The sequence below is a fragment of the Brachycentrus maculatus genome, unplaced genomic scaffold (genome assembly GCF_059751285.1).
Source record: "Brachycentrus maculatus isolate JH-2025_06_01 unplaced genomic scaffold, ASM5975128v1 h1tg001368l, whole genome shotgun sequence".
Lineage (NCBI taxonomy): Eukaryota > Metazoa > Arthropoda > Insecta > Trichoptera > Brachycentridae > Brachycentrus > Brachycentrus maculatus.
Window position 1 is genome coordinate 6,308 of NW_028282022.1, and position 24,626 is coordinate 30,933.

The 24,626-nt window shown below is 37.0% G+C and overlaps 1 protein-coding gene across 1 annotated transcript; it reads right to left on the reverse strand.

Annotated features, from left to right (window-relative positions):
• Positions 1-783: 783 nt before the first annotated feature.
• On the reverse strand, positions 784-3,813 carry LOC148299078 (retinol dehydrogenase 14-like). The gene is made up of 3 exons (XM_088276395.1): positions 3,186-3,813; positions 2,886-3,128; positions 784-1,020 (listed from the first exon to the last, which is right to left on the reverse strand). Exons 1-3 carry the CDS (start codon positions 3,435-3,437, stop codon positions 784-786), a joined length of 732 nt encoding a protein of 243 aa, XP_088132521.1. The 5' UTR covers positions 3,438-3,813.
• Positions 3,814-24,626: the final 20,813 nt, after the last annotated feature.

Genomic DNA, 24,626 nt, shown 5'->3' on the forward strand with positions numbered 1-24,626 from the left:
CTAGTTTGCAGCGAGGTTGGTGAGATCGTGGATATATGGGATAAGGTGGGTAATTAAATTTTGATAAGATTTTTCACTACAATATATCAGATAGCATATAAATTATCTGATTAAATGTGGAAATTTATCAAAATGCGTAAAATAATTGGCTTATTTCTACATGGGGAGAAACAAGTCCAGGAACCTCTCGATGTTTTCATCCACTGCCTCGTCGTGTCGGCCGTGCATGCACTGCAGGTAAACGCAGTTTATCCACACGCAAGCCTACTTCGCCTACGTCTGCGAGAAGTCCCTGCATCTCTACACTGCCCCGCCCATAAACTTCTTGCTAACAAACCACAAAATCTCTTCATTCTGCTGCCAATCCATCAGCATGTTCCCCATCACCCACACCAACTTTACATAGATTTACGCATGGGCTGTTCCAACCAGACCCAGCGATACTTTATCAAATCCGATTGATAACAGTCCGAGCTCATTGAAATGCTCTCCCAAACTTAAGTGTATTAATATTTTTAACCCTTAAAGCTGCAGACATGGCATGCTATCTCTCATGTAGTTCATGAGGCTGTTGATAAAGCTAGGCTGCATCAATTCCGATAAAACGTTTTCCATTATGTCCGCTTATTTCGATTTGTCGAGGATTATCCTGATTCCGATAATGGCTTCGTACACCACGGCTAAATTATCGCTTTCCGCATCGATCAAGGCCTCGATCAGCTCGGCGAGGTCATCGATTTCAAACGACTGCATGCGAATTCTATGGTAATGAAGCTGATACTTCTAGATGAGTTGCTCCTCTTCGGCATTATTGGCATTCGTGATCATGTCCCTCAGAAGGGGCTCCTCTTCCCTTTCATTGGCGGTGCCGAGGTATTCCAGCTTCTCCCCTGCATATAATTTAAAATACGATGGGATGCGAAGGCTTTGTCTCGCATGAGCTTGCGTTGGTGGGATGAGAAGTACTCCCTTTTGGTTTGGAAGAGCATACTGGCTGCTGGTTGCATGTGTTGGTTTCGACTTTATTAAAGATTACCAAACAATTTAGTATTTATATTTAGAAGCGCCTCATCAGATTGAGCTATTATCATGGAGATGCCGATCATATTTCACATGTGAACTTGAGCCTATTTCAAATAATAGACAGCATAGCCCTCTTCAACTCTATTCAATCAAGTTATACTGCAATTGATAATCTTTCCGCCAATCTAAAGTTGTTTCTACCATCTAATCGCTATTTCTTCAAAATTAAGTGATGTTTCCACAAAATTGAGCCATGCTTGAGAGTGTAATAAATAATAATCAGCATTTTATTAATAAAAATAAAATGAACAAGAAGTAACAGTAGCTCTTTGTATCTTTTTTCGAAGAAATACTCGAAGCAGAGGAAGCCACTCTCGCCATCAAAGCCAAGATGAAGCATTGTATGGGGTTCAACCCAGCGCTGCTATTCGAAGAAGTATCAAACGGAGCACCAGCTATTACAATCTAGCAGTTTAGAAATTACTTAGCCAACAGGATCGCATGCAATGAGAGAGAACTCTACTAACTCTTCGAGAGGTTTGATTGGACTCGTCAAGGCTACATTTCCTTGGAGGACTTTATTATTTAAATCACGCCATTTGGATAAGCCCCTGCAAACCCGAGGAATCAGGCTGGAACTGTAACTGCTTAAATTGAAGGTCATTTTGTTGCTTTGATCGGATAATACATAGAAAGATTCAGAATAGTGGAAGTCTCACGCCATGAGGTTGCCTTCATCGCCCCCTACAATGCCTTTCTGGAAATCGACTATGCGCATACTGGTATGATCGGGTTAGTGGAACTCGACAGATTTTTCAGAGTGAACGATTTCAAAATTGATGACTATCGGCTTCGGTTGCTTCTGCATGGACTCAGGAGGAGATGCTATATTGAAATAAACCTAGAGGTCTTTTGCTAAAATTTACATCCCCTTGAGTTCGGGGAGTACGAAGCATATGCAGAGGAGATAAAAATGGCCCAATAATCGGATTTCCTAAGGAGGAGCCGGCGGGAGGAAGAGACCATGAGAAGGTCGAGGATTTAGTCACAAAAAATAGATCATGAGATTCAGAAACAGGAAAGAAGGAAGCGAGCCGAACTAGGGCGGTAGTTGGAGCTCGAGGACCGGATCAACCAAGAAATACTTTTGCACGAGAGCCAAAAGGATCGACTCTACCGCAAAGCAGTGCTGGAAGAAGACAAAAACATTAGATGGAACGTCGAATCCGGAAACAAACTGCTCGAGGAAGAGAGAATCAGAAACGTAATAGAGAAGCAAAGGAATGCAGAGCTTGCCGCTGTTAGAAATCACGAAGAAGATGTTAAGTATAGTTTGGCCAGAAGCACCCTCAGAAATGAGGAGGATCTCGAACGTTCTCGAAAGAACAGAATTTATCAGTAGTAGCTATTACGAAGGACATAAATCGAACGAGATCGGGAATTAAAGAAAATATAGTATGCTGCCACAATCAATAACAGTCGAAGGCTCTACGAAGAATAAATGAGGGCGGAAAGAGAAAAAGCAATCAGGGACTATTAGGTTGAAAGACTAAAGAATAAATAAATAGCAAGCCGAGCCCCTGCAGAAAGTCATTCGCATTCACGAAGAGTCTTTGAGAATCAACCAGATGCACAAAGAAGGCAATATCAGAATTAGTATGAAAGCCGAATCTAGAACCGTGAATCAGTTAAACGATATTTGCCATAAACAGCTTAACGCTCACATGGGAGATATTGAATGATCTTTTCGAAATTTATTATCTATTTATTTGGTAGATATTGATTTTACTCATATTAAAATGCATGCATAATTATTGATTGTATGATCGTATTGATTGTATTTATCATATTTAAATTTTAACTCCCAAATCTCTTTCGGTGATTTCCCAGAGTTGATCCCAGTTCTTCTTGGTAACCTCAGGGTTTATTGGAGATAGAGCGCAGTCAGCATAGTATCCACCATTGCTTAATTCATACTTGGGAGTATATATCAGATGTAAGGTTGTTTGAGCGCCCTCCATCGAGCTCTTGGTGAATAAGTAGTAAATTGGGTAAATAGCCCATAGAACATAGACAAGTGGGCCAGTCACCATGTAGCGAGCAAGCTAAGTCCTTACCACTCCAGGGTGCAGTGAATACGAGACTCCTTTATTTTATGGTATTTTTTCGGCGAGAGCTTTCGTGAAGAGAACATTGTATAGTTTTGAGAGGCTATAAGAGTACATGGGGGAGTATTTTGTCTTTTCAAAGTTCATGTCGTCAAAATTTAGTTTCGGGGTTTCTTTCATGCCGCCTTCCTTCTTATGAGCAAGCGAAGAGACATTAATAATTCTAAAGCCACTTGATTTCTTTAATTTGTTCATCAATAAGCTCACAAGGTATGCATGTCCCAGATGGTTCACAGCATATTGCATCTAGAAGCCATCTTTGGAGACGGTTCGTTTCGGAAAAGACATGACACCTGCGTTGTTGATAAGGAAATCTATTTTTTAAGATTGGATTTTGCTAACGAAGTCTTTAATGCTATTTTTGTCGCTTAAGTCCAGGGAATGTTGTTCGATTGTGGAGAGGCCAGTTGTTTTCATGATCTGACTGACAACCTTCTGGGATTTTGTTGTGTCGCGGGCTCCAATAATGACATAGCAACCATGTTGAACGAGATCCAATGCTGTCTATTTACCAATACCAGAATTCCCTCCTGTAATGACGGCGACCTGCCCATGAAGATCTGTCTTAACTCCGGAAAAGTTCTTCCCTCTAAAGTATATCTTAATCACAATGAGAACGAGAATCGTTACGGCAATCTACAAGTACATCAACAACCTATAAAATATTTATCACCAATGGAGCAAACACGTCATAAATACCGTAAATTGAATAAATGTCATTGAAAATCATTGTCAGATTATTGATATGTGTACTATTGCTCTTCGAAGAATGTGTCCTCTTATTATGGTTCATCTTCATAATGGTCTTTAGTTTATTCACTCCTTCTGTTCATCTCCTCGTTAGCCTACGAGTCCGAAACCTTGCGTTCGGTATTTACTCTCTCTTGCCTGCGTGAAGGCATCAGTGACTTCAAAGGCAATGTCTTAACTTTTGCTAGAAATCTATTAGCCATAACATAATTGACCTTGAGGTAGATGTTGGAGACTTTGGTATTTTTGTATGTGTTGACTGTGACAACCTTTTCGTTGAAGATGTCATGACTGCAGAGCTAGGTTATTAGTTCTTCGATCTGCTACTTTGATCTCTTTTGGAAGAGCTGTTTGAGCTACTAAACGTTTAAGCGATTGGAAATTTGTTCTGCTTTGTACTGGAATTTTTTATCAGATGACCCTTTGCAGAATAAGATGATTTGGTTTTGGCTGAGGGAATGCTTCATTTTCTCGATTTCTATCATGAACTCGACCAGTTTGCGTGCCTAATTTATGGCCTCGTATTAATAGTAAGCCAAATTGCGCTGGCAGTTATCACAAGTCTTTTCGCAATCCTTCTCGTTAAATTCCTTTTCACCAAGATACTATAATTGAAATTTTCTCCTGCAAGTGTACTTGTCCTCGCAGTACTTCACCATGTTGGAGAGCTGCTTCATGCAAAAGTTTTTATTCTCCGAGTTGGAAAACTCATTCTTCATGGTGAGGCTTTGCAGGCTTATTTTGTCGGACTTCTTGTAAAAAAGCACGCACTTCGCTGCCTCCCCATCCCTGCCTGCTCTTCCACTTTACTGGTAATAGTTTTCCAGAGACTTTGAAAGCGAATGGTGGATGACAAATCTCACATCGGGTTTATTGATTCCCATACCAAATGCAATGGTGGCGATGATGATTTCTATTTTATTTTCCATCCACGCTGTTTGTATGCTCCTCTTTTGATTATCGTGAATATTCGCATGATAGAATGCGACTCGATATTTTTTGGCAGACAAATGCTTGCACATATCCTCGCACTCCTTTTTGCTGAGGCAATATATGATCCCTGATTGGTTCTTGTACTACTCTAAGATTGACAATATTTGATTGAAGACTGCTTTAGTTTTGGGGATGACTGAGTAGTGCAAGTTCGGCCGGTTGAAGGAAGATTGGAAGTAGTAGCAATTCGATATGCCTAACCTGGTGATAATGTCCTGCTTTATCACCTCTGTGACAGTTGCTGTCAATCCTAGAATTGGAGTCTTCGGGAATCGATTCCGAAGTGATGATAAATTTTAATAGTCCTACCTGAACTCCTTGCCCCAAGTGGAGACACAATGCACTTCATCGATGACAATCTTGACCAGTTTCTTCCTTCTGTAAACTGCATCCAAAGCCTGGGTGAACTGCTCAGACTTACTCAGTTTCTCGGGTGTGCAGAATATAACGATACTATTGGAGTCATCCGGATAATTAAAAATCTAACTATAAATCTTGTTGTTGTCCCCGACCTACTTCGCCCCAGTGAGACTGTATGCCGTAATTCCGCAATTCTTCGCGTGGAACTCTTGATCCATGATCAGTGAGACTAAAGGTAGTATGCATAAGTAAACGCCTTTCTGGATGAACGTCATAACTTGAAAAGTGAGGCTTTTCCCTCCTCCTGTCGGCATGCATACGAACACATCATTATTCAGTAATGAGCACTTTATTATTGCCTTTTGATTATCTTTGAAATCTCGAATTTTGCGGAACCACTTGAGTGCTGTCATGAGCTGATAGTCTTTTATTTTCTAATTAGATTACCATTCGTTTCTCACCCCGATCCGATAATTCCGAGTCAATGGCGCATTCATATTATGCATGTCAGCTAAAGTGAACATATTTGTTACATCCAAAGTCCTGTGCCTTCTTTCGCCCATGCTGTTATTCGAAAATGGTTGAGCATTCGTCATATTTTCTTCTTATTCCTTCCTATTCTTCTTGATCCTTTGCTGATCTTGCTTCTTTGAGTGCATCATGCTGCTCGGCTCTTATTTATAACTCATGCTATTCGCATCACCTTATATCTTTTTCCTTTTGCTGTGTTAGTTCGAGTATCGTTCAAATGCAGATCTAATGCTGTTTTATTTTTATCTAAAAGTATCCTTCATTGGCTAAGACTACTTAAATTCATGCTCGAAATGCCCATCTTCCATCTTATTCACGAACATCGATTTTGTGTATTATTCTCGAGGTAATTGACTGGTTTTGTTCGTTGCTTTTCTTTTCATGTTAATTTTGCATGCAGCAATCGCAATTTCGAGTTAGGAGTCCTATTCCTATTCTTAGGTTTGCTCAACAATTGCTTTTCTCACTATGTTTGAAGGGAGGCTGCTTTTATTTTGAATGGGCGCCGCTTTTGGTAAAGTGACTTGATTAGTTGAGTTCGTCGTATTCTTGGCAGTTAATAGTTGCTTTTTGGCTTACTCGATCGTAAGATTATGGTCTTTCAAATAGAGAAGCGCTTTTTATTTAAGTTTGAGGTGATGTTGGCAGATATTTGTGCCCTTGTAAATCATGCCTATTCGAATTTAGATAGTCCAAATCAGCAAAAACAATGCAATTATCAATTTATTATTATTTGTTTAACTAGAGTTAGTGAAAAATTGCGAACACTGCCATGATACTATAAGCCATATTAATTATCCAAATGAAATAACATTTATCAGATATTCACAATTTGGAATCCTTCCCTCTCAATTTTAAGGCTCACCTGTAATCTTTAAGTATACATCCTACAGTTTCGGCTCGTCAATTTTAAAATCTTTCAGGAAACCCTTTTCTTTAGCTTCGTTTAAATGCCTGATCAAAGAAGAAAGAGAAGCTCCACTCTTCCTTATTTCGACTAAGTTTTTCGATTTGGTGTATAATACCGAATTTAGATGATAACTACCAAATATTTGGCTTGCAGTTGGCGTGAACTATGATTCCGGAAATAAGGTTAGATAGACCCAAAAGCAATCGTAGTATTTTTATTTGAGATTATAAATTTTATTGTTTTACATAACGCGTCCGTTTTTCATAATGATTGCTCTTGAACATAAATCCTCCGCCTCCGGGATAGAATGAGTTGTAAATATAGTGCATCCGTTTCTTTGTTTTTTAATTTTCTTTATCATAAGAAGTCTAGAAACTGGATCAAGTCCCGTGGAACACTCATCGAGAAGCCTGGTTTCTGGTTGACCCATTAAGCAAGCCATCATGCATATTTTGCGTTTATTTCCACCACTTAAATTCTCAAACTCCCGATCCCAATACTCTTAATCAAACTCTAAACTTTCCAGTAGTTCAAGCTTTGACTTTTAGGGATCAGGAATGTTCAAAAGAGTTGCAAAAATTCTGAAAATGTCACTAGATTTTAAGCACTGCCAGATTGTATCATCTTGATAACAAATACCTGTGGATTATAGTATCTCTTCTGAATAATTCCTGATTCTGTTTTCAAGTCCCAAATGCCCTGAAGTCTGTCGAAGTTGCGAACTAAGCAACTCGAAAGTAGTGGATTTTCCCGCTCCATTGTGGCCCAACAGCGCAACTCTTTCATTGTTAATAGCTAAGTTCACATTTTTTAACGCTTAAACTTGTTTGTAGTTTTTGGAGATTCCTTCCATAACTATTCTGTGATCACAGAACGAGTTTATCTTCGTATGAAAGATCCGCCCTAATATCTTTCCCTCAAATATAATCAAGATGCACAAATAGAACAGAATAGAGTATTGCACGCAGTAGGCTGACTAGCTTTGCGAAGCCAATGCATTCAAGCTGCTGATCTCGCGGTCATGTTGGATAAAGAACTTGCCAAGATCATAATACGGGTAAATATACCTAATATAAACGAGTTTCGAATATGCTGTGCCACGCATCAGATTCTCTGCCATGAAGAATGGCATCATGAAAGTATAAAATAGAAAGTTGAGCAAAGTAAAAGTGGTATTCGCTGTTTTTTTTTTAGAAAAGAGAAGTGTGATCGAGTAAGCATACAGGATAATGGCGGTACCTGAGCCAAAAATAAGCAGTACAGGGCATCCTGATAAAATATCTGGCAGGGCGATTCTCATTATCAGAAACACAATCATGAAATATGAGATATCAAATAAATAGCTCGCAAACCAATAGTTAAATCGAGTCACGCCCCGTGTCCGAAGTAAATGGCAAATTTTGTTCTACTTTTATGTCATTGGTATCGAAATAAAAGCACTCGTCATCAGAATGTAGATCTGCATCAAGATCAATGAACTCACTCGAATTCCGCTGTTATTTTTGTTTTCAGTCCCATTTAAGAGCGCTTCGGCTGGGTTTTAAAAGTTGACCATTTTTTTCATCAGGAAGATATCAAGAGTGATGACGATTGTGAATATAATTAAAGTCAGGCAATATGAAGAATAGAATTTTCTCAAGAAGCAGAGTAGGTTTTTGAGAAGCATCGCCTTTATTTGAGAGACTGCAGTGATATGCATAGCTTATCTTACCCTTTCGGATTATCTGTGATGAAAGGATTGTTTGGATGCCTGGCTCTCCCCAATAATGGCAATAAAAGAGTGCTATAAAGAGTTTCTTTCGAGAGATAACCTTACCCCGGAAACTTTTTATAACTTTTCAATGACTTCTCCGAGTCGTCCAAAAGAGCTGTCTGCTTCTATCAGATACTTTGTGCAGTCGTGCTCCTTTTATAGTATCTTTATAGCCTTAATTTATTATGTTATGATGGCATGGCATTGCTCGAGGGCTTCGAATTCTTGTGTTGGAGACTTATCGCAATGTAAAGTCAAGTAATAGCCCTGGCCGTATTTATGCTTGATTTATTCAGGAGTGTCTTCAATTATTTTTTCGCCTTTCTCAATTACGCATATCTTATCTGCTAGAACATCGGCCTCATCTAAATGATGTGTCGTGAGGATGACTGTCGTTTCAGCTTATTTTGTAGTTTCCAGAATACTCCAGATGTTACGACGAGATAGAGGATCGAGTCCTGACGTGGGTTCGTCGAAAATAATAATTTAAGGATCCCCGAGCAAGGCAAGACTCACCGAAAGTTTTCTCTTATTCCCTCCACTGAGCTCTTTAACTTTCTTATGCAAATGTTCAGTAAAGCCTACCCTCTCGGCTATATTATCAATATACTCGTGAGAATTCGAGATCTATTTAATTTTGGCATATATTTGAAGATGATGCATGGCAGTGAGCTCTTCATAAAGTATTTATTTCTGATAGCATATTCCGAGTTGAGGCCGTTCATTGCAGTTTCGATGCTGCATGTAAACATTACCCTGAGTGGGTTGAGTAATTGATGTAATAATATCAACGAGAGTTGTTTTTCCCGCTCCATTGCGGCCCAATAACCCCAATATTTCAAATTTCTTTACCTTCAAAGAGAAATTGCTGACGGCGACAGATTTTCCATACTTCTTTGTGATATTGTCAATAATAATGGCATATTATGAGCTATCCTCACTGTTAAAGGCAAAACCCTATTCTCCTGCTTCACTGCTCAGATTGTGATACTGAAAGAGGTTACCTGGCTTTGGACGCGAAAAACACTCTTTAATCATAACACTCCATTCGATTCGATATTAAAGAGCAGCATAGATGCAGATGTAAACCGGTACGAGTATCAGAGACACCAATGAAAATTGTAACTTATCACTTTCGGTCTATGCGAAAATGGTTAATGCATACGAGCTATTTGGAAAGACAGAGGCTAAAATTTTGATTAGAGTTGATTAGCTTGTTTGATAAATAAGCGGCAGAAACGATGTGAAAGAAAATATCATGCCCGTGACTTATACGGCATTCTTTTGATCTGTGAAGAATGCCGTCAGCATAAGTGCGAGAGCATTCGACGATACGACAAATGAACAGAAAGCAAATATGTTGATCCAAGACAGATTATAATAGTTTAGAACCAGGAGAAACGGTAGGGCGATAAATCCTGAATAAAGTGTCATATATCCAAAGTTAGACAGGGTGTACATTTTGGGATTGAGACCCATAATGTTTTGATACTGCCTATGTTTTTCTTATCTCTATGTGACGAAGACTGTCACAAGTTCTCTTACAGTAGAACTGTTGAGCATCCCGACACTCATGATGAGCATGAACTTCAAGATGATAGCGGTTAAGGAAATTTTTGCTTCATACTCTATGTTTTTCAAAGTTTGTACATTTGTAGTAATAGTAAAGAATGCAGAGTAAGCATGGAAACGAAAGGTCGCCCATGATCCCCAACCCCAACCCCAACCCCAACCCCAACCCCAACCCCAACCCCAACCCCAACCCCGAGTGGCCCATAAGATTCAGCAACACCTGTTATAATTTAATCAATACATTCTAATCTTTACATTATAGTGATGTTAATAATGAAAAATTAATAGCCAATAGTCTCGAGGTCAAAGGTGATGCTGAAATTGGAGAATATAGACTTGTTGTATGTTTTTTCGCTATCTCTTTGAGCTCACTCATTTTGAAAAAAATATTTTCGCTTTAACATAAATCATCGAACACTCGCCCATTATTTATAAGCCAATAATCTGATTTGATCGGACATATAACAATTTAATTTTATTTATTCTGCTTCTATTATGAGTAAATTTTAACTCCATGTTCAGGATATGGAATTACATGAATCAAATATAATATTGTGTGGCATTGTTTGCTATTGACAAAAGACTTGCCCTGGTCTGATAGATAAATCGAATAGATAACGATTGAATCATTTCTTTTTAGCTGTTTTTTTAAGGGCCTTCTTCCCACATATTTTGATTTAACTGGGTTTGGGCTGAGATCTTGCTTTTCTAGGGGCTTTGGCGACCTTGATTCCTGCATTTTAAAGTGTTTCGACCATAGTCTTGGTTTTGGTAGCCTTCTTTTGTTGTTTGAATCCCTTGGAGGCATCCGCAACAGTCTGATCAATAGTAGACGATCTCGCCTTGCTTGGTTTTTTGATAAACTTCTTGGATTCCTTAATTGTAGCCACCATAGTGCCTGTCCTTTTGACCATTTGGATTTTGATTTTTTAATGAATGAATTAGTTATACAATTAAATTTTATTCTTCAATTAATTGTAGTATCAATATACCATAATCTATGAGTAAATTCAATCCGAGCTTCAAACAACAGAACAGTTCCTCCAATTATCGGAACAAATAAATTTGATTCTTCGCAAGTATACTCATAAAACAGTGAACATTAATGGGAAGCATAATTAGTAAAAAAATGAAAACTTAGATAAACTAACTGTTCATTAATCCGGTTCAATCCTCAGAGCCGACGATTTGACGTGAGATTTTTCACCTTCTAATAAAATTATAGCATGCTGCCGCTTTGAATTTCGATATTTGAGCCTATGATTTCATTACTAAACGGGAACGATTCATGTGAAGAAACGTTATTGGCGTCCTTGACGCTTATAACATTTCTTGATAGTTCGGTTAAACGTATTATAGCACGAGATGACTCATTTCGTGAAAAATTGTTGGCTAAAGACATTCTGTTCGACCCCTTTGCGAATTACGTCGGCCCCTTGGCGAATTTTGTCGGTCCCTTGGCAAATTATGTCGACATTGTATTTATCTCATGCAAAACATTATTTTCCTGATTTAGATATGCCTTTGGTTTGTTTTTCGTTGTTGCAAATCCTGACTATTTACTTCTAAATGTTAACCCTGAAATTGGAAGAATGGATCTTGGCTTGATTTCATAGGCCTCAGCCAAATGCAAATTCTTTTCTGTTTAAATCGGAGAGATGGACATCTAAGACATTCTTTGACTTGAAAAGATAGGAGTTGCTTCTAATTTTTATTGCTAGGCTTTTTTTTATGAATGTGTTGGGGTTACTATCGTATGCTTTGCTTAATCACTCTGAAAGGGGAATATATTAGGGTTTTAGCTTCTCGTTTTGTTCAACTTAGTGCTGCTCATTAGTTTGAGCTTTGCATTCATTTTCTTATCATTTGATCGATCACTTTATAGAGATGCTTTCTTTTTCAGAGACATTTTTATGCTTGACGTTGAAGGCGTTAACCCGGATACATTAAATTAGGAGATGCTGCTCCGGGGGATGGACGGGGATTTGAATGGCTATGTCTTGCATAAGTCATTAAATTTTCCATTGTTGCGAGGAACGTCTGACAACTCATTGGCATAAATTATGTTAGTTGAAATCACTCTTGCTTCAACATCTTGCTGTTGAGGCTAATAGTTAAACTTAATTTCGTTTTTGGCATCCATCGGCTGCCCGTTGCCTTTCCAATTGCACGCGATTAATGAAAATGAAAATTCGCTACGAGATGGGCTCGTCGGACATCTTTTATTTTTTTACATCGAAAATATTAATGGAATTTCGATTTCACTGATAAACTGATTATAATATACGAAGGGAACCCCTGCAATCTCTTTTAAATTATAATGCCACAAATCAGAGATAACCAATCAGAGATAACAAATCAAACTGTCACGAATTGGCAGCTTTCTTCGAGAGTAGGGATTACTTTGCCAAATAAGCTAAGGCCTTTTCAGTTTTTTTCTAGAGTTTTCGCGATTTCTTTTCGAGATGCTTCTTTAAGTCAATCGTGTTCTTTTTCGGATAAATATTAATTTTCCCTGACGCCAACAAGCTCTCTATATTCATTTCATTCATTTTGTCCTGAGTATCGTTTGAAATTCGATCACACTACTTCTCAACTGCTGTTTGAGTCACAAATTTCTGCAGCTCCGGAGAGCGTGGGAAGTAGTTCTTGAATTGCAATGTCTCGAATTATTGCACTGACTCTCCATTGAAAGAGCTTAAGCAGTATGGGAATTATCTCTTCTCGTACATCTTCAAATCAGAAGTAAGCTACAGCAATTATTTTGATTAACATTATAAATACGTAACATTGAAATAATCTTCAGAGGTGAAGAAAATGTCCTAAATATGATCATAAATAAACTATAATCAAGAATTGAGCAGTTTACAAAGCAATTCGGATGTGCAAATCCATAAAATCTCGTGCTTAAGTTAATATTAATATAAAATGATAATATAGGTGATATGGACTGATATAAATAACTGTTTCACCTCTTCCGAAACGAGTCAAGTGGAACTTCTGCTCTTGTATTCAAAGATATCACTCCATTGCTCCCTAACCCAAATATCGGCCTGATTTATCCAACAAGGTCATGAAAACAGACCCCAAGTCCAGTATTATTGCGATAAAAAGATATTGAGCCCCTCTTATTTTTGGAAAACTCAGCCATGACGCCGAGAGTATCTGTTTCCTTAAAGAGCATTCCATACTATCTTTTATCGGCGTAATCCTTGTCTGCAATAGGCTCGATCAGTTTTATTTATTTCTAAGCGCCTTCCTCAATCAAATAAACATTCCTCTCTGCCAAAAGTGGAAAAAACATATACATTTTATTACCGACAGCAACTCCGACTTGAATGTCTCCTTCCTTTCGAGATAGCTTATCCAATTTAATTTCCCAGTATTTTCGGCCGACTCTCAGAGCATCATCGCCTAAATATTTAAAAAATATACCATAAAAGTAGTAAAATGTTGGAGCGAATTCCTATATCTTTTATTATTTTATCTCCTATTGCTTTACACTTATCGCTGCTTATTGTTTGGCTTATTTATTCACTTCAGCATTTTATTTTTTCTCAGGTTTTGTCGCCTATTTTTTTTCATCTTCGACTTTCATATTATTTATTTATGACTTTTCTGCTTCTTTCTTTATTTATTCGGGTTTTGGGACATCTGCTTATTTGACTTAGTTTTATTTATTGGGTTCAGGGACTTAAATTGCAACTTCTGCCACTTTTATGTTATCTTTTTCTACGATGACTGGGACTTGAGCTTAGGCTTGAACTTAAATAGGAGCTTAAACTTGAATAGGTGCTTGGACTTGAACTTGAACTTGAACTTAAACTTAAACTAGCTTTTATACTGGCTGTTCAGCAATCTATGGAATTTGCTTTTAAACTATGACTTAAACAATCTTTTCTGGAATGATTTCTTGCTGAATTTACTTTTACTTTTCAACAACCTCTCGAATGATTGGCTCTTGCTTGGAATTTTCATCAAGTTTAACGTAGTCCTCGATTGCAATTAAGGCTTTTTATAGCTAGTGACCTAAATTTTGATTATTTTTACTGTTCTGTAGCACTTTTTATAGCTCTTCGGATCCTTTACTCTCCAAAATTTATACAATCAAAGGGTTTTTAGAATCCGTTGAGGCAGATTCGACAGCAACAACTATCACTTATTTGACTTTTTCAACTTATTTTATCGATTCGACCTTTGGCTTAGTTTATTGGCTCACCAGTGTCATGCTGTTGTTCGCCAGAGTGAACACTCTTTGTAGGCCAGCTGGGATATCCTCAAAACAAAATGCATGTTCTGCAGAAATAATCAACTTCGAGGATTAATTAATTTTGTATTGAGCAATTGTCTTTGATGGTGTGCCTAATTCGCAAAGTATAGGAGAAGTAATGTACATTTTGATGTTGTAATAGTAATTTATTTTCAACCCGAGCAAATCAAAGATCTCTTTCTTGAGGGATTAGACTGTTTTGCTGATTTCTATCCGAACGTTTATTGAATCGATGCCACTCAAAAACATTGGCTTCACTGGGATGGTGATATGCTTGCGAATAGATGTATCTGGAGTATATACAAAAACATTGCTGCCATCGAGTTTGACGCTTACAATGTTGATTGGTCTTTCGTGAACTATCTTCTATATTTTCTATGCAACCACTTCCTAAACTGCAGCTTTAGTTTATTCCTTGGATTACGCTTCCTTTGGTTTTAAGGACTAGGCCGGAGAGGCTTCGATTTTGGCAGTTTCTGTTTCGCTTTTCTTGGACTTGTTGCTATCACCATCAGAGTTGAACATTTCTGGATCAAAATATAGAGACTATTTGCGATCCAGAGAAAGTGCGTCCTTGATCGGTATGGCTTTAAATTAGCCGCAAAAGACGAGTGTGCCGTAGCCTATTTGGTTAATATAGACAACATCATTTGGCCTGTATGTGGTGTATGACATTTTTTTGTTAATATTTATATCAAATAAACAAAGATTTAAAGCCATACATATCGAGGTTGCATTTTAGAATAACTCTTCGTTACAAAATGGTTCTGCAGTTTTGAGTCTTTGTTCATTATATTTATACTCTGCTGATTTCAATGCTATGTCCGGTTTAGAGAATTGATTTGATCGAGAGATATCACTTAATTATCGCTTTTTACGAAGACTTCGATTGGAATATAATTTAGATCGCATTCTTCACCAAAATTTATTGCGATCGAAAGATAGGGACAATTTGTAGCCGCAATTATCGAACATTAACCCGAGATCTAATTAATTTTACTTGTAATGCCCTATTAATGCTGTCGTACATTTAAATCAATAGTAATTGCCACTATTATAATGAGTGATATTTTTCAGAATGTATCAAAAATAATGTTGCATTCAAAAATGAAGCATAAAAAAAGGAAGTAAAAGAAGTTCAACAACAAAAAATTTACTCTTTGGTTGTTTATCCCAAACGATATGCATACTTCGAGCATTTTATATGTCGCTTTTCATTATAAAATTATCATTCTGTACTTAAAAAAGCAAGGGGATGGAAAAAAGTATTAAAATCACATTTAATCAAGGAATGAGGCATCGAGAGTACCTCACAAGAATCCATGATGATAAAGAAAGAATGAGCAAAAGGTTATAATGTTAATATAGAATCATAATTAAATGAACTCTTCCAAAATTTGCCTTCCTTGCTTTATCTGCTTGCTCCGAACTTGACGAGTCGTTCTGACTGACTTAATGCTCACACAATAGATCTACAATCGATAAAATCTTCGAATGGAGCATAGAAGAATTTTATAAAAGGTGCTTTCGCGCTGCTAACTGGTCTTTTTACATAAATTTTTGATAAAATTTATTGAAATGTAGTTTTTACTTTCAGGCACAAGAATATTGAGTTGAACTAAAAATTATTCTGCGGAGTAGTCCAGCTTTTGGAATTAGATTATTTTGGAAAGATTTTGGAAAGTCTCTGATTTTCGGTCTTTAACCTGCTTAAAATAAACCTTCCACGTATTTGATGTCAGGTTGCGATGGGGAGCCTGTTTCCTCTGCCTTAATTCCTCATAGTTTTGAGTTTTCTAATTTAATAATTTCATTACTTTTGCTGGCACTGAGTTTCTTATCATTTTTTTTTCTTTCTGGCTGTTTATTTTTTCTTAAATAAATGGCCGATGGCGGATTTCCTGATTGTCCCAATTTTAATTTTACTGGTTCTGCAAGTTTTATACTTTTAAAGTCGGACCAGGATAAAACTGAGAATCAAAACAGTTGTATGTTGTCAAATAGAAGTAGTTCTGGAGTTCAGGCTGAAAACTGAAGGCATTGAAAGGAATGACAAAGTATTCCATTAATGAACTTCGTGATTCAGATTATAAGATTATTAAAATAAAAATTTAATCGGGCATAAATCTAACATAGTTGAAGCCTAGCTAATACTGATTTTTGCAATAAAATTTTATTACCGATCCGAGAATTTTACATGGTGAATTTACTATAGGCATACTCAAGATTCAGTTCTTAAAACAATGCCAATAAGTAACACCTAGCGTTTTGTGTTCATTAAAAAGGAATAGACCTGCTGTATTTTAATCACTGATGTCTGAAAGTTTCAATTCTCTTCGCAAAAAATTGTTTCTTTCTCTCGCTACAAATATTTATGGAACGTGAGCTATTTAGTTCACTTAAAATGAATAGATGAAGGAAGAAACTTGCCGTAAGTGCGGAAGAAGCTACGTGCCTTTGTTTGAAGATAAATTGTATCATAGAAGCTGCTGAATCAAAATCAGCGTTTTCCTCAATTTCGTGTATCTGAATAAATAACCAACCGATTCCATCAAAAATTGAAGATAAAAAACATTCAAAAAACGTATTCAAACAGACGGATTGTGTATAAGCGCTCATCACGCATAGTGAAAGAATATGCAGAGAGAATAAGTGAAATTAATATTTTTAATGTCTACGATGCATGCAAATATATATATTTTATATGATCATACATACAATGCTTAAAAAATATATATATTATTATTGTGTTGAAAGTTAGATATAGTTTAAGGGTTTATATAAAATTCCGTATTGTTTATGATTATGATTATCGATTTATTCTCGCAAATAACGAAATAATGATGAGCATATCAATGATATATTTCTTATCCTTCATACTGTGACATGAACTTTTGAAAGTCTCTTTCGTCGAGAACCAGAGATTTCATGCTATCAGAGCTTTGCAGAGATCTTTGAGAGGCTGCCGAGGCGAGCCTGCCATTTCCTTTTTCTTTGTCGTGCTCAAAAATAGAACAGAATGTGGTATAGTCTAAATTTTCGCCTTGCAGTCCTTCGATTAAAGCCTCGATGTCGAATGCCAGTTCGAACTCTCTTTTGATGGTTTCAATGAGTTCTGTCTTCCTTACGAAGCCACCTCCATCTGCAGCTCCTCCCAAGGCAACAAAAGAGTCGACTGAGTATTAATAATAGAATTACGATACTAATTTTCCTCGGAGATTTCTCCTCTTCCACTTTCGTCTCTTTCCTTTTTGAGGAGAGCAGCTTGGCTGAGCACAACATTCAAATCAATGATCCTTATTTCTTTGTTGGTGAGCTAAATATTGATTTCGTCCTTCTTGTCCTGAGTAACCGAAAACCCGGCAGCTAAATAAAAATAAAGTAACATCTGAGGATATTGATCATATCGTAAAAGCTGATTCCTCCATTTCTTTGTTCAGTTTTTTTAAACAAGCCCAAGATCTCTTGCTGTTCGGTCTTCGAGAGGATGCTCCACTCTTTGTTTAGAAGCTCCTCGAAGTTCACTCCACTTCTTCTTCTCATCTGGTACGGTCTTTATTTGAACTAAATATTTATTCAGTATTTTTATCAGAATAGTTACATTTTCAATTTCATAATTCATCTAATTTCATTATTCACAAACTTCAGCATATATCCTCCAGTTTATGCGGAGGATGGCTTAGATTTTGATTGTGTATATTGTTATTTAATTAATGAATATATTGATCAAAGTTTAGTAATAAATGTGCTGAGCTATTAAATAAGCACTATGATCGCATGTAATTATCATTGAGGCATGTTCATAAGTTATATATCGAAACTGCTTTATAAATTTACGCATTAACATCAATATTACTGTTTATTTTAGGCATCTGAATCTCATGCGTACTTCGCTTCCTTGAAAACGCTATAGCCAACTTCCGACATTCTATTCTTATTTATTTCCTCTTTCTATAATATAAAACTTTGCTATTCGGATTGCATATGCCTGTGAAAGAGCACAGATTTACATTTAGACCTCTACTTTTTTATTTTGTGAGCAATAGCATTGTTATTCTACTCGATTGAAAACAAATTTGTGAGGATGGTCTGCTTTCTGGAAGTTTTTAACTATGGGAAAAATAGATTTCTATTTTCAATCGATCGCTTATAGATTTACAATTTGGAAAAGCCTTGAGGGTGAGAAGTCGGATGGAGGCTTATCTTTTCAATTTGTAAATTGTTATTGACCAGATTATTCAACTTTTTCTTGGAGCTTTCATACCCCTTGGCTGCTGGCTCAAGCGATTTTAGATTGTATACAGCATCTAATGCCCTTGCCAGCTATATATTGCCAGCCAGAATATTGAGTTACTCCTATTTGCACTGCTTGGTTCTTTCAATCTTCGGCAATTGCTCTGCTTGGCTTTACTTCTACTTCGAATAATCGACTTACTTCTAGTATTTTATTTACTTGGTTTTATTGATTTAGTTCTGCACGATGTTCTTTATGACCTGAAGCAGCTACAGCTGATTAATTTGACGAGTGATGATTTATGTTTCGTCGAGCATTAAGCACATTGCGGAAATTTTCAGAGGATTGCTTTCACTTTGACTACTTTAACTGATGTTTTCATTGAAGCAGGCTTCTAATGGGTTCGTAACTTCGATGTTGGCCCTATTTTTGGGGTTGAAGCTATCGTAAATTGACCAGGGTGATATTTGAGGCTTCCACATATATCTCAGCTGAATCAATCACAGCCTTATTATTGATTAATCTAAATAAATTGCAATGGCACAATATGATATAGAACAAATATTTATTAAATCTGTTATCCAATCATTTTCTGTTTATGCTTGCGAATTTAGAGAGCGCTGAAGCCCCATAGACATCGCCGTCATATTGCCCAAACTAGGATGGGGATTTGTAGAAACCGGGTCCTGGCATTGTTCTGGAAAATTTGACTTTATCGTCGAAGTATGTCGACCTCGAAGTCTTACTGAACTTCGCTTGAGTTCCGCCTTTATATTTGGAATTGGAATATTTCCCAAACCTGGATAACTCTATCGCATCGTTGTACTGTCCAACCCCTGGGATTTTTGTCTCTGCATAATCAAAAATATACCTGATGAGTCGAATCGTCTGTATTTTGAAACTCCAAACGAAATTTTGGCGAATTTGGAAGATCTTGATCCTTCAATGTCAGAATAGGTGCCCGGGCCTGGGTTGTACATTTCAGGGTCAAGAGTAATTGACCTATCTAAAATCTTAGTTTTCTTCCTTAGGGAAAACGAAGGAGCCCGGCCAAACTTATTCTGGGCATTATTCGAGTTATACTGAGTCGAGGTTGGGCCGCGCGATGACTATTTGGAAATATATTGGTTAAACACAACTTCGTCTCTGCCTATTCCTATGGAGCTCCCTCTTCTCTTGTTTGAATTTTGGTCAAACTCTGATTTGATCAAGTATTTCGAACTGTTTGGAGACACTGCCAAGCATTTCGTGAAATCGGATCGGGAGCCGTACCCTATTCCCGCACCCTGCACTTTGTGCATAATATAGTCGCCATTGTATGTTGACTTATCGCATCTACTTATTATGATTTCTTACATGGGCTTAATTTCGTCAAAACGTGGATTTTTACTAAAGGAAAATGTCTATTTTGTTTTGGACTGGTTGGTTATGGCCTTATTAATTTCGCTGAAGGAGGCGATGGAATTAACGCAGAACTTTTATTTCATTAAATTTATTATTCACTCACAAATTAACTTTCTTAATTTAAATCATAAATAATAATGTCAGAATATATTCTCGAGCTGAAGAATAGCCATTCATCATCGGCATTGTAATCGCAGTTACACAAATATGAATTTAGGGAATGACATATGTAATTATTTGACAGTATCAATAAAATGAGATTGATCAATAACTACGAATTCTATTGATAGAGCTAATTAGAATGACGACAATCTATTCATTATTTTTTATCATCTACTTTTACAGGACTTGTATCTAAAGAGTTTTTCTATGTGCCTTCTTTGGCCATTTTATTTATCTGTTTCTTGGAGTAGCGGTCGAATGCCTCCTTCACCATTTATTCGGTTAGGCCTTTCTTCCTCAAGAAAATGGTCTTTTGTTTGTCAGAGATGTTTTTTACATTCTAGCCCCCAAGGAAAAGCACAGCAATTTCAATTTTCTTCTCAGTCTATTCTAATTGTTTGAGCTATTATTCCTCCTGCTTTTTCTTCTTCGCTTCAGCGTTACCCATGTTCCTCTACTTTATTAAATTACTCTAATTTGGGGCAATGATAAAATTTCTGAGTTATAATGGTCACATTAAAATGATGGCAAATGCCAATGCAAATATATCATAATTATTCAATAAAATGAACGATAACTGTGCTGCTCTTTATAGAATTTTCTGAGTCACGAGATCGGACGAAACACACAAAATGGCAAATCTAAATAATTATTTGGAAGATGCGTGCAGACTATCTTGTAAATTCACAATTCAATATAATATTTAAGTAGAGGCTATATAAATGCAGAAGCTATTCTATGTGGTTTGTCGGTGGCTCGAAGCCGAATAATCAAAGCAATCAGAGCGCCTCGGAGGTATGATCAAACAGGATATGGAAATTGTCGGCTTCAATTATGAGGAAATCCATGACACTGAGCGTCAAAGATAGCAGTTATATCGTTAACGGGAAGTTTTAATTCGGGAAAAGGAAAGGCTTGAACAGCAAAGAAGGTAGATATAAATTGAAAAACTGAACAACGAGAAGCTCATGCTCGAAAAGGCAAAGCTCCAAAGGGAAAGAGATATACTCAGGCGGGAGGAGCAAAGGCTGAAAAATGCACAAAACTATGAGGAAGAATAAATAATGGAATAAAATATGAATTTCCCATTAGAAGCTGAAGACGCTGAGATGAGTGAAGAAAGAAGGTACGAAATGGAAGAAAAGAGGGCAGTTATGATGGAATAGTTTGAAAGACTGAAAGGGGAGCGAGAAAAAATCTTAAACGAGAGGAAAATGCTCTTTGAACGAATGGAAAAAATATAAAAATTGCAGCAGCTCCAAAAAATGTACCAATAGGAACTCAGAATGCTGAAATCTTAAAGCAAGTCATAAGAAGGAGCAGAGGAGAAAGAATTACAAATCGAAAATGAATAAAAAAGATAAAGGAAAGAGCCTGAGGGCGAAATGTAGGAATAAGAATGATTAGATTATCTTGAATTCTATTAATCTTAGTATTCATATATCTCCACAACGACAACCAGATATTAGTATTATAGAATATTTTTTTAGGAGCGCTTGCTGAGATCTCATTGGAATTTGGACATTTCAGAGAATATTCTGTTCCTTGTTGCGATTGATTCTATTTCATGCAAGGATTAGCCAATTGCTCGTGCAATGGAGAAGGGCAATGTACTGCAAACGTAAAGCGTTAATCAATGACTTATTTTTACCGTGGTTTGAGTTAATGTCTGAATTTTCATAAATGCATGATTAAAATTTTAGTGCTCGGACATAAAGATAATAAAAAAACAAACTTTAAATCATCACATGAACAAAGTCCACAAGGAAATTATAATAACTTCGAGGAAGTAGCTTTCAATCGTTTCTCACTAAAAAATAGGTCACAGATAAATAGACCAGCTCCACTACACGTACGTATTCATTTTAAATAATTTCCATAAATCTACCGGCTTCCCTTTTATTGATAGCATCAGCTGAAAGTAATTCTTATTAGAATTAAATATAATTTGCTTATGGGGAACGAAACCCATCATTGCAATGGCTCGGATTTCGAAGTGGATAATAGAAAAGAATACAGGATAAATCATCCTCGAATTAAGAGTGTGAGCATAAAGATCATTAGTGATAATCATGAACACATGGAAGTAGTGATGCCAATTTCTGATAAAAAAGATTATGACTAATGGAGTAAAAGCATATAAAATTCGCCAGCTGAGAGTTCAGAGTATGCGCTCCATCCGCGCAGACACACGCTGAAAAAGGATGGGGGAATGTGCTCCAAATCTGGTGATGCTATCGTAATTTTGGAGCCATTTAGATCTAATACGAAAACTACTCATACCTTTTAAAGGACTAAATATAAAATCGAATCAAGTCTGACAAGCGCAAGTTTTAAGAAGCTTAAGTCTGGTATTTGCTCAATGCCCTTTCCGATCTCACATCTAAGTTCCATTAGAAGAAGCTACGAGTCGGAGATATTCGCCCATAAAATGTCTTCATAAGCCAAAGAGGCGAACTTAAGATCTCAACACAGCACTCATGGCCAAAATAGGCATCAAGTTTTTCAAAATACAGCCATCAAAATGAAAAGGCTTATTTGGCCCCATAATAACTCAAAGATATACAGGCTAAGAGAAAAGCTCCCACATCGAACCTTGAAACAGCTGAAACATTTTCCTTAGGTCTCACAGCTCTGGATACTGTTTTATTAGATGACAGCGATAGAATTTATCAGAAGAATAGTTTTTCCTTTCCCGTTCTCTAATAAAAACGAAAGGCTCTCCTGAAAGATCCTAGCTTCAGCGGTCTTCTTAAACTTGTTATTTTCAACCTGACGAGTCCTGAGCCAGGGAAGAGGTTCACTTCAAAGTAATTCAGAGATTTTCTTATACCTCATGAAGAAAAGATACTGGAACTAAGGGATTTTGCAGTTAATGAGATTCCTTGGATATTGAAACAGTCTGAAGATTAATTTAAAGCCCCTGATTAAGAGAGAGCGCATAGTCTAAATAATCTAACCTTTTCATAAAGAGTAAACAATTTAAAAAGGCCAGAAAAAATGTTTAGTTTGCAGAGATTTGAACATAAGCCGACCTAGGTCAGGAGAGCTTCCTATTTTTCCCCCTTGAAGGCAGTTAAATATGTGAAATAGCCATTTTGTTCTCCATTAATGCGCGTTTCAGCATCGCCATATCGAGAAACAATTCCCTATACCTATTTGTCAGTGCCATATACCTCCCCATTTCTGGAGGGACCCTACTTCTCCTCATAGTTGCCTTATTTATAGTAAGTAGAGCATGAAACATCATACTTGGAGCCCTATGGGCGGTCCAGAAGTGTCAACAAAAGATAAAATAATGGAAGTCCGAGTCCAAGAGTGCCCGAAGGGTCAAAACAGCGGGTAACACTGGCCTAAATTGAAAAAATGATCACACAATCCCGATTATAAAATCCCCTCTGATCTAAGCCGATGAAACTTTTATTATTTAGCATCTAATACGAGCTATGTTATCAATCATTATATGCGAGCATTCGTTGATGTTTTTATCATGGACTATTCGTAACTGCTAAATTGAATGAGAAGTGATTTCTGACTCTCATCCTGCTGACTCTTTTGAGGGGCTTTTCTATTTTATTGGGAGGAATAATATTTTATTTATTCTACGCATCGACCATAATGCTTGGGAGCTTCCACATGCCCTTCGATTTGGTATTTCCTGGCCTGAATGTAATTTCGAGGCTGTTCTCGCTTAGTTTCACTTTTGACTATTTCACATTCCTGGCATTCTATCCTTTCATTAAGCTCGGCAGTGAACCTCCAGATCGCCCAAGGCTCTAATTTTTGCGATGAGAGAAAAAGTCTTTGGGCAGTTTTTTTGATATTAAAATGCGAGTTTCAGCAGTTCTGTGCCGCTTCTGTTCCTTCGGCATTTACTAAATCGTAGCAGTGAGTATCCTTCTATCCATAGAATTTTATCAATTAACATATAAAAGCGTTTCCTTCGTAATTTAATAATTCCAGCTGGCTTCGAGATGCGGCCATTGATTTCTGAGCATTTGACGCCTGAAGCAAAAGTTTGTCCAATATTGAGAATGAATGTGCCCGAATGAACCCTTCTTTCCTAAAACTTTCAACTAACTGCCTACAAGTTTAATAAACTGTATGCATTTCACACGATATCTAAAATGATATGTTAAATTATCACAGCATTTGATCTTATAATGCTGAATCAATTGTTTCATGAAACTATAATATGGGCCACTCGATCCTGAGGAAAATAGTGAGACAAGTCCAAACAAAACTCGCAATCTTTTCAATAAGGACAATGGTCAGATAATAATCACGGGGTAGAAACTGGGAGAAGCTGTCGTTGTCAAGGCTATTTTGATCGTGATTTTAATATGTCTATTGACAGTGCTGATTTATCATTTAGCATTCGCGTGCTAGCTGATGATCAAGCACAATGCGACTCGCCAGCTAAACAAATAAATCATAAATGCGAGTGTTTCGCTTAGTTCAGTCGCAGGCGGTTGATTATTTATAGTTTATATAAC

Bases quoted from the DNA above. Each gene is read 5' to 3' on its own strand.
- LOC148299078 (XM_088276395.1), bottom strand. From the start codon at position 3,437: ATGCAATATGCTGTGAACCATCTGGGACATGCATACCTTGTGAGCTTA. The intron at 3,129-3,185 runs ATACCATAAAAT...GTAAGGACTTAG, and splicing joins CGAAAGCTCTCGCCGAAAAA to CTTGCTCGCTACATGGTGAC. The intron at 1,021-2,885 runs GTTAAAATTTAA...TCTTTAATAAAG, and splicing joins TCACCGAAAGAGATTTGGGA to TCGAAACCAACACATGCAAC.